This window comes from Cnephaeus nilssonii, assembly GCF_951640355.1.
Source record: "Cnephaeus nilssonii genome assembly, chromosome: 13".
NCBI classification, from domain to species: domain Eukaryota; kingdom Metazoa; phylum Chordata; class Mammalia; order Chiroptera; family Vespertilionidae; genus Cnephaeus; species Cnephaeus nilssonii.
In genome coordinates, this window is record NC_137084.1 from 9,220,234 (window position 1) to 9,236,778 (window position 16,545).

The following is a 16,545-nucleotide window of genomic DNA, read 5'->3' on the forward strand; positions in this document are numbered from 1 at the left end:
AGTAGGGACCTCACCGTTTCTCCATGGCCTCGTCTGTCCCCCGACTTAAGCCCATCTCTGGTAGCAGCTGTGGTGAAAATAGTCGGATTCCCTACAAATGGCTCCAAGCTATTTGGCTTTCATTGCAAGGGGCAGATTTAGCACATTCTGGGTGTGGGCAAAAGAGTGGCAATTACATAACTGCATGGGCCTTTCACACCACAAACTAATCCTACAGAAACAATCCAGCTCTGATTACACTGTTGGGCTGGGTGGTGCCGGGGACACAGCCCAGACCAGCAGGAGGGCAGCGGGCTGGTGGTTACCTTGTAAGGTACTAAAATGACAACTGCATAGATTCACCCCCATCATCCCTGGAAAGGAAAAAAACGAAGGGAAGGAGGGGAAAGACCACGTGGAGGCCCACGGTACACAATTTAACTTAGATGTTCACATGAAAGAGCGAAGATCCTCTGACTCACTTCTTCTGATTGACACATAATACACCCTCAGGTAGAAAATGCAAACGACACATGAAAGATGTGAAAGGACCAATACCATGGCCTGGACGCAAGGATGATGAGTGTGGCACCCACATTTTCTATCTGGGGGTTGCTATATGCCAAGCCCTGAGCTAACTGCCTTCCCCTCCTCCCCCCTGCCCCCATCCTCTCATTTAATTTCACAACTACCATGCTGGGCAAGTTCCAGTATTATGTCCATTTTACAGATGGAAAAATTAAGGCACAGAAAGGTTCAATAATTACCTGTACAGTCTAGGGAAGTGAGTCGTGGAGACAGGGTTTGACGTCAGGTTCCCAGTATGAGCAAACATCTCTCAGATCCTGCTACCCATCCGAGAGTCCCCTCCTGGCCCTTCTCTTCTCAGGGGACACTCCTTTCAAAGCCACCCTCTGCCAGGATCCCACTGAGGGCTCTCTTGGGCTCATTTCTCAAAGCGAAGGATGTGAAAGGACCGCAGGGCATGGGAAGCACTAAAAAACCTTAACCTCCTGGGTAAAATTCCAATTCCAAGGAGCCACCAACTCGGGCAGTGGCTCTGCTGGTGGCAGCTGTCCAAGTGGATGCTGACAGGCCAGCTTCAGGCCAGACCCCTCTGAAAAGAGCTCACCTCCGGGGGTGGCAGGAACCGGCAGCCCCTGCATGAACGTGAGCTCACGAGCGCTCCCAGGTCACGGAAACCAACATCCTCTGGCTTATCAAAGGCCAATCAACAGCCAGGAGGCAAGGAGAACCTTGGAGGGGAAAAAGGAGGACTCAAGTCCAAGTCCTACTCAGTAGCAGCGACAGTAGCCACAGCACTCCTGGAAGCCCGATCCATCTTCCTGAAAATACCTGGTCGCACCAGTGCCTACCTCTGGAGGATACTGTCTGTATGGCTCAAGTGAGAGAATGCATAGAAAACTCGGTAACACATGTAAGCTCTTACGATGTGGCCAGCCCCCTGCAAAGTATTTTTATACATATTTGGTCACTGTGCTTAATCCTCACAAAACCCCTCCGAGGTGTTTCTAAATCACCATTTCCCTGACGAGAAAACAACTCCAGAGGGGCTGCGACTTGCCCGAGGCCGTGCAGCTTGGAAACCGTAAATCCTGAACCCGTGTTAAGGGTCCAGAGGTTAGAGCCACAGGAACCAACGGCCTTGTCTCCACTTCCATTCATCTTTTTGTTGCTGCAAACAGAGGCCTGTGAGCGAGCCTGGGGAATGGCTGAGATGTGGAGACCTGTGACAACCCAGGAGGCTGGCCCCGTGACCGCGCGCTGACCCCCTCTAAGGCGTGTGTCCCACGGAGCTGTCGGCGCCGATGGAGAAGTTCTGCCACCGTGTCGTCCGGTGTGGGAGGCACCGGCCTCACGTGACGAGCAAGCACGAGAGATGTGACTTGCGTGACGAAGGAAATGATTTTTTAACCTTACTGAGTTTTATTAAATGAACATGGAAAGAGCCCTCACGTGGCTAGAGGCTTGCAGGATTGGACACAGCAGCCCCCCTCACCCATGGCAGGTCAGGTCTCCTGGGCACCACGCGGTGAAGGCTGCAAGAAAACCCGTACTTCCCAGGACAGGCCTTAGTGTGAATGAACCACATGATCAATTCTCCTCGCCCCAGAGCAAGCATCCTTGCTGTGATCTTGGAACCTTCGTCGCTGGGAGAGAGAAATGGCCCGTTCTAACACAAATGGCCCGTTCTAACACAAGTGGCCTCGCCTCATTTTTTTTTCCTTTTCTTTGGAAAAGACAAAATTAAATGTGGAGAGAGCCCCCCCCCAATTACTTGGAAACGGCTGTCACTTTTTCTGGTGACAAAACTCCCTTGGCGGTTGATGGCATAAGGGCTAAAATCTGGCGGAGGGGAGAAGCCAGAAGAGTCAACAAGAAGAGGCCCAGCACTCTCGAAGGTGTCGTAAATGGAGAGGAAATAGACTCGGGGAGCGAACAGCTTCCAAACGCTCTTCCTCTGGAACTATTTTAAGCAGCCAACACAGTCTCTCGGAGGTTATTTTTTCATTCACACCCACAGAAGAGAAGCTTCCAGGATTATCTTTAAAACACGCAGCGAAACAAATACCCACGCCTCCGCAGCCCGCAGGCCGGCCAGGTTGGCCGCCCCACTGGGCGGTGTTACTATTTTAAGGCACCTAAATGGCTCGGTTGTTCGGACGCAGTGAGGGACGGGCTTGCTTCAGCTCCTCTCACCCATTCATTTCTCCGCTCAGGAAATCGCTGCATACACTTCATCCCCACCCAGGCCACTCCGGAGGACAGGAGCAGGGGAGGACAGAGGCGGCGGGGCGAGTGAGGACTCCTGGAGCCCAAGAGACCTCGGCTTGAATCCTGCAGTCATTTACTGGTGATGTCCCCTGGTGGACTTCTCTGAGCCTCAGTTTCTGCAACTATAAAATGGGAGTAAAAAAGCCCACGTGCCGCACAGGGCGTGTGCCTGGGTGCTCTGTAAAGGCTCATGGTAGGTATGCGCTGGCCCTCAGAGTCGAGAACTCAGATGTCTTGGTTTCTCCGGCTGGGGGGGCGGGGGAGGGGACACAGCACGCTGGAGGTTAGGGAATCTGGAGTCAGGCTGCCTGGGTTCGATTACAGTCTCTACCTCGTAGTGGCTGCGTGACCTTGAGCCTGTTCACCTCTCCATGCCACAGTTTCCTCTTAAAGATGAGTTAACAGTACCCACCGTATTTACCAGCAGGATGAGTACATTATATAGTGCCACTGCCGTTCTAGATCTTTCTCTGCCCTTTCCAAGCAAACCTAACGAATCAGGCTTCTCTTGTGTTTCTTCCGTGATCCCTCCAGGTGAGCGAGCCAGAGCAACACAGCTGTGAGGGGGGGACAGTCACTCCCCGCCCTCCCACCCGCCCCGTGAGGCAGAGATGAGCGCTCCTGAACAATGACTCTTTCACCACTAGTAACAGCGAATGTCTGAGCACCCTGAGCCCAGACTCCCGCAAGAACTCGACCCACATGGTCTGGGCCCCATTCCAGACCGTACATATCAGAATTTCTGGAGGCGAGGGCTTAAGACACACACACACACACATACAAACAACTTTTTTTTTTTTTAAACTCTCTGTGTAGAGAGTTCATGTGAATCCAGGGTTAAGAGTCACTGAAACAACTCTGTGAGACAGGAACCAGGTCAACCCATTAAACCGAAGAAGAAAACGTGGTTCAGAGACTAAGCAGCTGGCAGTCAGGCCGGGGTAACCCTCCCATGGCCCACCCCTGAGCCAGCCTGTCACCATTCCCCTTCTGAGCAGCCGAAGCCAAACCAGCATCAAGCACTTGGATACTCCCAACGCCTTTCCGAGACTGCCCCAGGGCCCCCCGGCCTTCTCCCAGCACCCACCAAGGCTCTCCTGGCTAAGTTTCTGACCTAGACTTGACATCCAGGCATCCGAAGCCGCCTGAAAGAGGCGTCTTGCCTTCCCAGAACTGAAGGACACACGCACAAAGTCCCAGGGGGCCACAGAACAACTGGGCCCAATTAAACAGACCCCGGGCTAATGACAGGAAACCACAGATTTGATGACCTCCATTAGAGGCTGCTGGCTAGAAAGCAATATTCCGAGTCTCTGAAGGCCATCAACCAAAGAATTATAAGGCTGAAAATTAAATCTCTCCTGCCCCAGGCCCTACCCAGGCCTGCCGGACCATGCCGACCCTCGGGTAGGACCAAGGAGGGCAGTGCTTCAATCCATCATATGATTAAGCGCGTTCAAGGAGCCCTTTCCTCCCAGCCGAGGAGACCTGGAGGCCGACCTCCTTCTTGACAACTCTCTCTCTATTAACACATTGCAGACGGATCACGAGAATTCTCACTGCATATGACACAGTGTTTTACAACGTATCATACTTTAAAAAGATATTAGCTTGTAAGAACATATAATAAAATAACTTTAAAATGCGATGGGTATTTAATCTTAAAGTGTGCCTTTAACACTTACGTAAAATGTTTTTTGTATTCATTCAATAGAAACTTACCTGGCCACTGGGTAAAGCTAGCAATGAAACTACTGGTCTGCAATGTATGAAGTTTGAGACAAGCAACCAACTTCGCACTCGGGCCTCTGGCTCAATCCTGTGTCTTCCTTACATGGCTGTTCCCCTTTCAGTCAACAGCTGTTCGTTCTTTTAGTTGCTGAGACCACGACCCTTGGTGTCATATGAGTTCCTCTCTCATCCCTCCCGCTTCCAAGTGGTTGACACCTGGTCCAAGCTTCTGTGCTTTCTCACCTGGATGATTGCAAAGCCTCCTGAGCCGTCACCTTGCTGCCACTCAATGCTACAGTCCCGTTCCACCACAGCAGAGAGGGTGAGCTTGCTACAGTGCAACTCCGATCAGGCCACTTTTGTGCTGAAGGCTCTCCGGTGGCTCCCAGCAGAACTCAGGATTAAAGCCAAGGAACCTCATGATGGTCAACGAGGCCCCACCTGATGAGTCACCCCTCCATTCCCTCTGCAATCACATCTCCTACTACACTCCCTGCACCCCACGCTCTCCCCACCCGCCACCCTGGCGTCCCTGAACCCACCAGGCCTGGCTGTCCCCTCTGCCCCACGCTGTCTCCCTGGCCGGGCTGGCCTCACTGTGAGTCCTCCAGCGTGCCTTGCTCTTCCTCATTACCCATCGGCCTCACCCTCCTCGCCTTCGCGTCTCTTTCATTCACTGTTCTATCACCAAGACCTGGACGAGTGCCCGGTGCACAGCCAGTCCTCCGTAAGGATCTGCTGAATGGGCAAGTAGATGCACCCCAAACTAAACTCGGGGCCTCTCCCCTGTTCATCTCCAGAACCTCCCGCTGTCACCACCATCCGTCTCCTCTGAGATCCAGGTGGTGGGAAACACAGTGGCCCTTCCTGGGATACTTCACAGGCACCCACCGGACAGGCGGGGCTGCTGGGAGGCCTCTTCAGAGGCAGCTCCCCCCGACCCCGGGGGCCCTCGCACCTGCTACCGAGTTGGGTCCCCGCACAGCTCTGGCCTGCCCGCCCGTCCTGGGAGGACTGTATCCAGAACAGCTGCGAGCAGCTTCCTTCCAAACGGTGTCCCCCGTGCAGCCTGACGTACTCAGTGGCTGAGATGCATTTAAAGCAGCAGCACCAGGCCCCTGGTTTGCACAGAAACCACTGTTTGGGGCTGTCTGTTCTGCCTTCTCCAGGCCACTTTAATTCTCAACATGGGGACTCCCTGGGAGGGTGGGTGCGCCGTGGAGAAGAGGGATGACAAGCCACCCCCTTTACCGAGCCTGCCATGGGGACCTCCCCCAGCCCCGCTCTAACGTGGTGACTGTGAAGTGACGAGGGCTCAGGGCCCATCCACCTCGAGCTCCACGTCTCAGGCTTCAGAGTCCCTGGCTTCCCTCCTCTTTGAAAAAGTGGCCCTGCCAACTGCAACAAGCAGCGTTTAAACACATCCCGCTGGGCTCCCCAGCCCTGCCTCCCGCGTGCCTCACAATGCCTGTCTCTGTCCCACACGGCATAGAGAAGGGTGTAGCATGTTTAATTTTTTATTTTTTTTTGAGCTGCTCCCCTGCTATAAATACCCGAGTCTGGGTAGGCGGGCTTCAAACACCGGCGGGATGAAGTCACCTCGGAGCCAATCTCACCGCAGCGCAGGCCTGCAGGGCCTGGGCGCAGCTGTCGAGCGCCCAAGCGTTAGGTCGGCCAAGAGTGGACAGAACTCATCCTTCTGACGAGGGGCGGGGAGGGGGGGACTCTAAGTACAATAACCACAGTTAATCCCAATATAAAAAAGGATGGCGTTTAGTCCTACAACCCAGCCAGGTCTTCGGAGAACACGGCCAGCTCCATCTGGGGTGTTTCTTTCCCAAGGATACTAATGACAGGGCTCGGCTTCAGGGAAATGATTTCACAGTGTCCATGTGGGGTCTCGAAACATTATCAGAGACAGAAGGGCCCTTGGAAGATCTGGCCCAACCTCTTCACACCACAGAGGAAGGAGCAGAGAGCCAAGGCGATGCCGTTATTCTCTCCGGGTCAGAGAGAGGCCAACTTCCGACCCAGAACTTTTGGATCCAAATTCTTCGCTCTCTGAACCGACTGTCCCAGACGCTTGTGCACACCCCCTCGGTGTGGGGGGTGAGCCTCGGCTTGTGTTTATTAACAACTCTCCTAACAGCAAATACCGATTTTCGTATTTTAAAAGATAGAGACTTAAGTTTTTTATTTTTATTTTTATTTTTAAGTTTTCCACAAAAGGTTGGCCTCAGTTTTAGGGATGATTTTCATGCACTGAAAGGCCCATTTAGACTCTTCGTGGTCCAATTTAAATTCCCCCACCGCTAACCTTGTATCTGTGGTATTTCCAAGTTCAGCTTTCTTGTTTAATTTTTCCATCGTGGGCCTGACCCCGCCCCTCAACCTTGGCTCACTTTGAGAAATTATGAACCACAAACGACTGCAGATGTATTTTTGCAAAATGTTCAAGATGTCCCTTTTGCAAGTGACAAGCAAATGCCTTTGTAACAGTAGGGTCAGGAAAAGGACTAACACCCAGGTTATGAGCTAAGCCAGTGACGATCTCTCACATGTTATTCCTGTCGGTGGAATTCTGCTGGATCCTAAGAAGTCCAAGCCCGGTGGCGTGTGCTACAAGGTGGGTCCGCAATCGGGAACGTTTAGCATGACTGAGGTCCTCGTTATCAGTCCTCTGGGAACACATTCGCCGAGAATTAGAAAGTGACTCATCCTCCCTGAGAACTGAGCTGCTCTTTTCCAAAACTCAAAACTGGAACCTGAATGTATCAAGTCGGTCTTATACACAAAGAAGGTTCTGGGGCCCTCACACTGCATCCTGCTTTCTGTCCCTTTCCACCTCCATGTTCGAGACTCCTGGCTTTGGCAAAAGTCCATCCAACGGCCTCATTTAATGAGTTTGTCAGCCCCGAGCTTCGTCCCGTTTGGGGGCTGCATTGGCCTGAAATGCTAACGTTCGGGGCCCCGGAAGAAATGCCGAGTCAGAAGCCAAAGTCGGCAGACGCAGCAAAGCTGATCGAAGCCTCGCTCTCCGTGCCCTCCCCACCCGAGTCTGCTCGGTGAGAGCCTTCTGTCATTTACTGGCGTTGCCAGGGCAGCGGGCTGGGGCATTTTTGAGGTCAAGCTTTCAATCAACAAGAGGGGTGATGGGAGGTCTGGGACTGTGGTTAAGATGAGCTGGGGAGCAGACACACTAAATTTCTGAATTATAAAAATAAGTTTTGGAAAACTCTCTTCCTGCACTCTGGCAGGCCTCGCAACATCTGGATAAAAGATGTGGGAAAGTTTTTCCTTCGACTGTCTTATCTGCCCTGCTCCTCTGCCTTGTGAGGCCTGGACCTTCCAGCCCAACGGGGTAACTTGCTGTTTTCCAGAACACACACTTTGGCTCCAGGTCTTTGCTCACACGGCTTCCCTCTTTCTGGAAGCCTCCCTGCTCTCTGCGCCACCTCCCTTCCCTGTCACAGCTCCCCCGGCCCCTATCCCACGGCTCAGGGGCCACCTCCTCCCCGGAGCCCACCCCGGGCTCCTGCCTCCCTTCCGAGCTCTCCGGGCTCTGAAAGCTTCAAGGTCCCCATGGACGGGACGGACACTCTATCTACCACACAGAGGGGCGTGGGAAGAGGAAATGAAATAGCCGATGAAAAGCAGCCGCGATGGGCAGGGGCACGTAGGCAGGGCAGGTTGTGGGCACTGCCCCTGGCGTCTGAACGCAGGGACCACACACTTCCTCGTTAAGGACCCATGCATGTGCTTTGCTTTCCCTACTAGATGCTCAGCTCCTTGACGGGCAGGATCCGAGCTGGTCCTCCTCCAGACGGTCTCCACGGCCCCGCACGCCGCCGGCGCTCGGTAAGTGGTTGATTAATGTGGCCAGCGTGGCATTTCCCAGGCTCACGTGGGCCGTGTTTCTTAAGCTTCTCCTCCCAGATCGGCATGCAGCTCCAAATATACCGCCAGAGTTGCAAAACCATGCAGGCCCTTTTTTTAAAACAAGCAAGACGACCACAGAGTGTGTTTACATGACAGGCCAGCAAAACACAAAACACCTGCCGTCCTGGGGCTCTGGGCTTGGCAGCTGCAACAAGCGGGGTCCGATATCCACCCCAGCTCCCTGGGGCCTGGGGCTTCGGGTTCGCACTGTCGCTATCATCCTGGCGGGGAGGGCACGGGCTCGGAGGGAGGGGCCTGATCTCAGGGCCCCCTGCCAGCTGCTGCTTCCTTGTGGGGGCCACCGAGCCATAAAGGAGCAGGGTGCTTTTTCCGGAGTCTGCAACTTCCTCCTATTCGTCACCAAGGAAAGCCTTGTGACGAAGACTCGTCACCCTGGGATTTGGGTCATGATCCTTCCCTTGCACTGGAGACTCCCGCTGTGGCAAAAGCAAGCACGACCAGTGCATCCAACACAAGTTTGCAAAAATACAGCAATAATTCCAATTAGTATTTTGTGCGCCAGGCACAGTGCAAGGCCCCTTATAGAGACTCGTTAAATTCTCACAACCATCCTATGAGTTGGGTAGTTTTTTTAGTCCTGCTCTAGGGCAGTGCTTTTCAACCAGGGGCGATATTGCCCCCCAGGACACGTGTGACATGTTTGATGGTCAAGACAGGCTTCAGGAGAGGGAGGGGCCGGGATGCTGCTGAGCACCCCACAAGGCACAGGACAGGCCCACGGCAGAAAGGATCCAGTCCAAAACGTCTGCAGGGACCAGGCTGAGAAATCCCGCCACAGAGGAAGCAACTCCCGCACAGGCACAGACGTTAAGCCACCTGCCCAGGGTCACACGGCTCAGGAGGGAGGGAGCCAGGAATGACACCCTTACTGTGAGCTCTGAACTCTAAACCGGCCGGCAGCGGCGCTAACCTCCCCGGAGCACTTCGTATGCACCAAGCGCAACCGTCCTGACCCCTCATTTCGTGGTGGGAAAATGGAGTGACGTGCCCTTTGGGACCTAACACAGACTTCATAAAGGCTTTTTTGCCAACTCCAGAGCCAGAGCTCCCGAGACCAGGGGTGTGTCCACCTTCCCGGAGCTGACTCGCCCCTCGGGGAGGAGATGCCCACAGTGGAGTCTGCAGCCTCTCCATTCACTGAGCTTACTGACCACCCAGCAGCTGACACTCGCAAGGCCCTCCCTGGGCAGCAGAGCTCCCTGCCCCCTCAGGAGCAGCCATAATGGCTCCTCAAAATCAATGCCACCTCCAGGGCACACTCTGGGCCGGCCGGCAAGCAACACTGAAACAGCAGCACAGCGGCCTTCGGAGGAAGGCTGGTCTTCGCTGTGGTTGTGAAGATTCACTGGGCTACTGGATTTAAAGGGCCCGGGCACAGCCAGCCATGGACAAGATCTATAATAAATCCTGCTGTTGCTACGAGTTTGACCCTCACCACCACTGGAAGAGGGTCAAATGCTGTCCTGCTCTTCACCACCTTTGTTTTCATGATTCTTCACGCACACACACACACACACACACACACACAAAACCAACACAGGCCTGGGGCTTGAGCAATGTGGGACTTGGTTCTGGCCCGGCCATGACTGAGCTGTGAAGTCGGGGCTCCCGGAGACCCTTCTGTGAGAGGGCATTCCATTCACTGGATTTTTGTGGGGACCCGGCGAGAGCAGAGACGACAAGCAGTCCGAGGTGTTGCACCAAGACGGGACCTGTTATTATAGCTGTAGAAGTGTGGACACAGAAGCCAAAGCATCCACCCACTGTCCAAACCTTATGAGGCAGATGCTGATGGGGAGGTGGGATAAGCACCAACCCGGGGATTAGCAGCAAAGTGCCTCTGGCTTGTTTCAGACCCTGGGGTGCTGTTGCTGCGCCCCGGCATGTCTCAGCGGTGGAGTGCCTGGGTTCTGTTCTCAGATTGGAGGCAGGTGGGGAGGAACACAGACACGCCTCCGATGAGCAATAGTCAGCAGCAGAATTGCCCTCTGGGGCAGCTCTGCCGGCAAGGAGGGACTGGGATTGCTATTCTTAGGAGAACTGACTGCTTCTGATTTTCAACTCAGCCCTCCTGTGGATTTGTCATTGGCCTATTAGACTTCGATGAAACCCCCGCTTTGGGCATCTCACACTGAAGGCATCCCCCTCACCATTTACACTTACTCATCACAGCTGGCCTGGGGTACCCTGCTAGAAATTAGGATATCAAAAGGCTGAATGATGTCTCTGTGGTTTGGGTACACCCCCTCCCCCGCCCCCAACTCTACCTCTATTCATCAAGAATGTGACATTCCCTGCCAGGGTGGAAAGCAGGGAAGGTTCTTCCAAGGGGTAGAGGGCTTTCAAATTCAATTTCTGGAATTAAACGTTCTGTATGGGATGCGCCATCAACTGCCTAACGTTTATGGAGGATCCACTCTGTCCAACAGTGGGAGGCACAGGGAGGCACGACGCCCGTGAGCTCAGTCTGATGCGAGAGACAGACAGACACAGCAGGAAATGGTTCCAGAATGTGCTCTGGGTGCTGGGTGCCGTGGAGATGCCAGGAGAGGTGGCTCTTCCCGGCAGGGGTGGAGTCAGGGAACGCTCCCTAGAGGAAGCAGAACCCCACCTGTTCCTCTAACTGCATAAGGCTGAGTTGCATTTCTCAGACATTCGGGGGGGGGGGGGGGGGCGGGGGTAGATAAGTTTTCATTTCCAAAGCTTGCTCTGTTTCACTTTTACCCTCCTTCCCCCCATCCTTGGCTTCAATAAAATAGTCCGAGATGGGAAACTGGCCTCCTCCCTCAGACTACCCAGGTGTGGAAACTGATTAAACAGCAACTAGCAGCTCCCTTCACCCTTGGTCCTTCTGTGGATGATCTCAGTGGCGATCCATCCCATAATCTCCTCGCTAACTGGGTCCTACAACTAGGAAGAGTTTTCATCCCTGCTAGAGATGCAGCCCTCTTATGCCTCGGCTGCAGCCATTTGTAGGATTTGCCTCAGCTGATAATTGAATAGTTCAGGAACGTTCTCAGTCACGGCTTTTTGCCTAGAGGTACTGAGACAGCGGTAGTTTTGATATATCGCCTATTGCTAATGGAACTGCAGAGGCGCCTGCCTGGGTTGGCATTAAATTAGCCCCAGTCACATTATCCTGTTTCCTTGGCCTTTTCTCTCTCTCTCTTTCTTTTTTTTTAAGTAACACTTACTGATAAAAGAGCATACCCCTATTTGTTTATTTTTTTGTCTTCTCCACTAGTTTGTAAGTTTCGTGAGAGGAGGACCCTTTCTCTCTCTTCACCAACTTAATCCACAGCACTTTTAACAGTGGAGGGCACAGGGCCAGGGCTCAATAAATGTTTGTTGAGTGAACTGTTGTTATTCACTGAGCATTTACTAGGTGCTATGATCCTTAAATCTCTGATCTCACCTAATCCTCATGCAAACCTCGAGTTAGGTGCTGTCATTATCTCCCATTTTACAGATAACAAAATTGAGGCTTAGAATGGTTAAGACGTTTGCCCCAGGCCACTCATATAAATGGCAGAAATGAGCTTCGAACCCTCACTGTGATCCCAAAATCTGCACTCTTTGCCACTCATGCCCATCCTGGTTGCTGTGTTGGAGTAAGACTGTTCTCACCAAAAATCCCATCATTTAACCCGGAGCCTCAGAATTGAAGAGAACTTTCTCAAGTGCCCTGCGAACTCATAAAAGAGGAGTAAGAAAAAACGGCCAAGAAGGAACCCAGAAGTGAGGAGCAGCATCCAACTCGCATACAGGGATGAGAGAGTGAGAGGGAATGAGAGGGGTTTCTGTATTCTGCCAACTCCGTCTTTATAAATACAACTCCATTCCAGTGGATTCTCCACCTCCCATAAGGAAGCCACAAAGATATCATCACTTAATGGCACTGTCCTGGGAACACGGACACCGATACCAAGTGAGCAAGTGACATATAATTCCCTGCTGCGCTATGAGATCATGTTTTATAAACACTACAGGACTTTTATGGCCCATCTCGGGGTGAGCAAACCATATTTGTCCAGCACTCTGGGTAATGGACAGGCATAGGGCCCTTAAAGTCCTGGTTGGAACACATTAAAAGTTTAAGAGCCCTATATAGCTGAGCCCAAGGCATGTGCCCATGCTATAGAATTAGCAGGCACAACAGCAATAAATGCATAATTTCAAGGGAAGACCAGTAGGACTAGAAGATGAACCAGCCCTCTCCCTCCCATGGGCAGCCATTTCCCACTTAGTCTTCAGCTGTGTCAAAGGGAACCTTGCGGGCCTTGGGCCTATTTTTGCGTAAAAAAGGTTTGGATCTCGCCGTGTCTTTCCTCAGCAGTTTAAGCTTCCCCTCTTGAAGTCAGCTTTCAGGCATAAGTAATTCATTGCTCCGCTACTAAACATTCATTTCACTTGGTCTATGGAGACTCAATAAATCAGCCTAGTTATTGTTGACGGAGGCCACCTCCAGGTTTTCATGTATAAAGAATGAGCATCCATGTTACTAAGTGGAAGTGAATCGTCACCCCGCCTGCAAGGGAGTTCCCTGGGGACCAGGGAGTGCACAGAGGGACATGCTTGCTCGGGCCGTCCAGGGAGCTGTGCTGTCCGGACCAGCATCACTTAAGAAGGATTGCTTGGGGTGGGGGAGAGAGGTAGGGAGGAGGTCAAATCGAGAAAATCCCAAGGAGTGGTGACACTAGATAAGAAATGGCCCTTTTGTGGAAGACACCCATGTTTTAGCCATTTCTGGTCACTCTGCATTTTCAGGGGACCCTAGAGAGGCAACTGCCCTTACGAGCCTCCATCTGTCGAGCCTCGATCTGTCGTTAGAAACCCTGAGAAGTTCCTGGAGCTGCAGGGCGCCAGCTGGTTGGTGAAGGGCATGTGTCTGTTTTCTTTTGTTTGTTGGGCACCGATCAGTCCACCTTCCTTCTAGTTTGGTTTATGGGGTTAGGGCCTCAGTCTTCTCTCCGAGGAGTCTTTACTTCTTGGACTTTCAGCCCGGGCCTCCCCTCAGCCAGAAGTTCAGAACTCTTCCCCTGGGCTATGACAACTGATGGAAATCCCCCTGCCCTCCACACTTCCTCCCCGGGAGGTGTTCCCTGTGTTGATGCCACAAACCTGGAGGGCAAAGCACAATTAGCAGCTGTGATATCATCAGCTGAGATTCCGGACTGACCTAAACTCTGACCTAAGAGGAGGAAAATTAAAAGGCAAACGCTCTTCCACTCCAGGCATCTCTGGCCGTGCCGGAATTAAAAACAAAACCAATGGAAGTCAAAGTCAGCCATGCTAACACCTACAGACTGGCCTACAACGAGGCCTAAGAAGTCGACTGCTCTCCTTGGAACTGGGGCTAATAAAAACAAAGCTCTTTCCTTTTCTCCAGTGGCTAAAAGCTTGAACTCTGGAGCCTGCCTCGGTTCACGTTCTAGCTCTTGTCACTTAACACCTGTGTAATCTTAGGCAAATTACTTCACCGCTGGGTACCTTAGTTTCCCCATCTGTAGAATGGGGATAACACTATAGGTACTCACCTAATAGGGTTGCTAGGATGACCTGAGTTAACGTAGAAAGTGCTAAGAATAGAGACGGGAACACTAAGTGCTAATTTTAAATTTTAGCTAGTATGCTCAGGTTAAACCAGGAGTTTAAATGTAACTCCCTGTATGCCTTTTCCAGTACCCAGCGGAACTCTTCCACTGAATGCTCGTTTGCCACCGAAAGCTGCCCCCCAAATGGCCTTCCAATCAGGTTGCTAGGATGACTAGCCATAGTACCATTCTAAATAATTTATGGTTTGCTGACTCCTGAAATAGGAGTCTGCTAGGCAGTTTGCTGTGGAGCGTGTCACACCCTAACCTTGCTAGGGAGAAGGTCAAGTGCTTCCCTTCCACCCTTTGCAGGAAGCCATGTCATCATCCTTCAGAGAAATTCAACTACCCCATGGTTTCTTCCCCCGGTCTTGACACCAAGCAGTTGCCCATCCCCCACCCCTTTTCCCCATCTCGTGGTTTACTGGGTCCTCTGGGTTCATGTTTCCTTCAGAAAAACCCTTAAGACTGTGCATTTAGTACAACACAGGGCTTTAATCAATTGCTCACTTGGGTGGTGACAGCTTGGAAAGTCAGGCCCTGTGAGCCAGTGGATGGTTCCCTTCCTGGGAAGAGGATCCAGGAATCCCCGGATTCCATCACCCTGGGCGCACACAGGGTTAAGAACCCACCACGACGCTGGGCATCCTTCAGCCCAGCAAAGCCCAGTTAGGCAGCACCGGTCCGGGGCTGCCTGCTCCCTTCCTCCCACCCCACTTATCCAAGGCTCAGGTCTTAAGAGTTCGGACCCTCTGGCTGCTACGAATAGGCTGGAGAGACCCGGAGGGCAGAACCAGCTGTCGGGAAAGACGCCACCTATAGGTCCCCTCCAGCAAGGCCAAGAGCGCAGGGCAGTAAGCGTCCCTTCAAGAGGGGTTCAGAAAGGGCTTGGTCAGGAGGCTCAACTCGCGAACGGCTCCCAGAAAGTGACACAGGGTGGAGATCAACCCTCCAAAAGTCTGTCGCCAGAAGCACAATCTCGGGCAAGGGCCCTTGAAGGAACTCGTCCATCCACAGATCAAACGCTTTCTCTCGGGCCCGGGCACGCCCACCAGCTTCCTCCTAAAATATTCACCCCCGGGTCTCTCCCACCCTAACCCCTCGGCGGGGCCGGCGCGCTTACCGTTGGCGTTCTTGCCGCAGATGAGGTGCTCGTAGGGCTGCAGAACGCCCCAGAGCTCCGCGTCGTTGTTGATGACCATCTCCAGGGCCTCGGCGGACACCTCCCCGCCCCCGGCCCCTCCCCCGTCGGGGCTCTGGCTGGCCAGCACGCGGGCCCTGATCTCCTCCACCAGGTTCTCCATGCACGCCGTCAGCGAGATGGCCGCGTACTCGTGGATGCGCACGGAGATGCGCGTGTCCACCATCCAGCGGAAGAAACGGCCCACGGAGAAGGTGAGGCCGCAGCGCGCCGACTTGCCCCGGCGCAGCCCGTCGCCCGCGCTCATGCTGTACAGGGACAGCGCCTTGACGGCGGCCAGCGCGCAGCTCTCGGCCAGCGCCCAGCTGTGCACCAGGCGCACCGCGCTCTGCACCTCGAAGCGGGTGCACTTGGCGTGCAGCACGCTCAGGCGCTGCGCCTCGCGGGCCACCCGGATGAGCGCGCGGCGGAGGAGCCCGGCCAGGCGCCTCACCGCCTCGGCCGAGAAGAGGGGCAGCCGCCGGCCGCCGGCGCCTTTGCGAAGCACCCGGGCCACGTCTCCCTCGGTCCAGGGAAACTCCTCCAGCTCGGGGAGGCGCGGGCAGCGCGAGAAGAGGTCGGCCACTTCGGGGTCCTCGGGCAGCACCGTGTTCACCGTGTCCCAGCTGTTGTGGCGGCTGTTCATGGAGCCCGAATAGCACCACCAGGCCGCCCCGCGGTGCTGCTGCGCCGAAGAGTTGAGCGCCTGCGAGTTGGACTTGGAGGACGAGAGGCTGAGGGAGCGGCACGAGTCCCCGGCCCCATACCCGGAGTCCAAGGTCAAGTCCTCCAGCGTCTTCAGAGTGGAGCTGTACGTCCCGGCCATGGGGAGCTTGCCGGGGGCGGCCTCGCCGAGCGGGGGGGCGCTCACAACTCCATGCTCCCTTCTCCAAGTGGCAGAAACACGCTCTTCTAGACTCTCCGGGGCGCCCTCCTTCTCGACGCCGCGGGACTCGGCGGCCGCATCGCCCGCCCGCCCGCCCGGCGGCCGCGGGGAGGTGGGCGAGATTCGCCGGGGCCGGGGCCCCACGCGCCCGGCGTCGGGACGCAACGCTGTCACAGGAATGGCCCCCTCCGCTGCTCCTCAGCACTCGTCCTTGTTCACCTCAACTTCCCGCAAGCGGAGCGTCTGTCCCCGCAGACAAGGAACCCCGAGAGAACAGGGCGGCGGCGGCGGCGGCGGCGGCAGAAGGAGGCGGCTCTCCGCGCGGCGCGAGTCCGGGACCAGCCGGCGAGGAAGCGCCGGGCAAACTTCTGCGGGGCGCGGGCCGCCTCACAGCTGGGTACCTCGCAGCCGCCGGCATG

General features: G+C 54.3%; 1 protein-coding gene across 1 annotated transcript in view; it reads right to left on the reverse strand.

The window, feature by feature from the left end:
* ABTB2 (ankyrin repeat and BTB domain containing 2) overlaps nt 1-16,545 on the reverse strand; it is a 141,556-nt gene extending 125,011 nt beyond the window's left edge. The window contains exon 1 of the mRNA XM_079787400.1: nt 15,184-16,545. Coding sequence (XP_079643526.1) covers nt 15,184-16,066 — 883 coding nt within the window. The 5' untranslated portion in view covers nt 16,067-16,545. The remainder of the gene's footprint in view (nt 1-15,183) is intronic.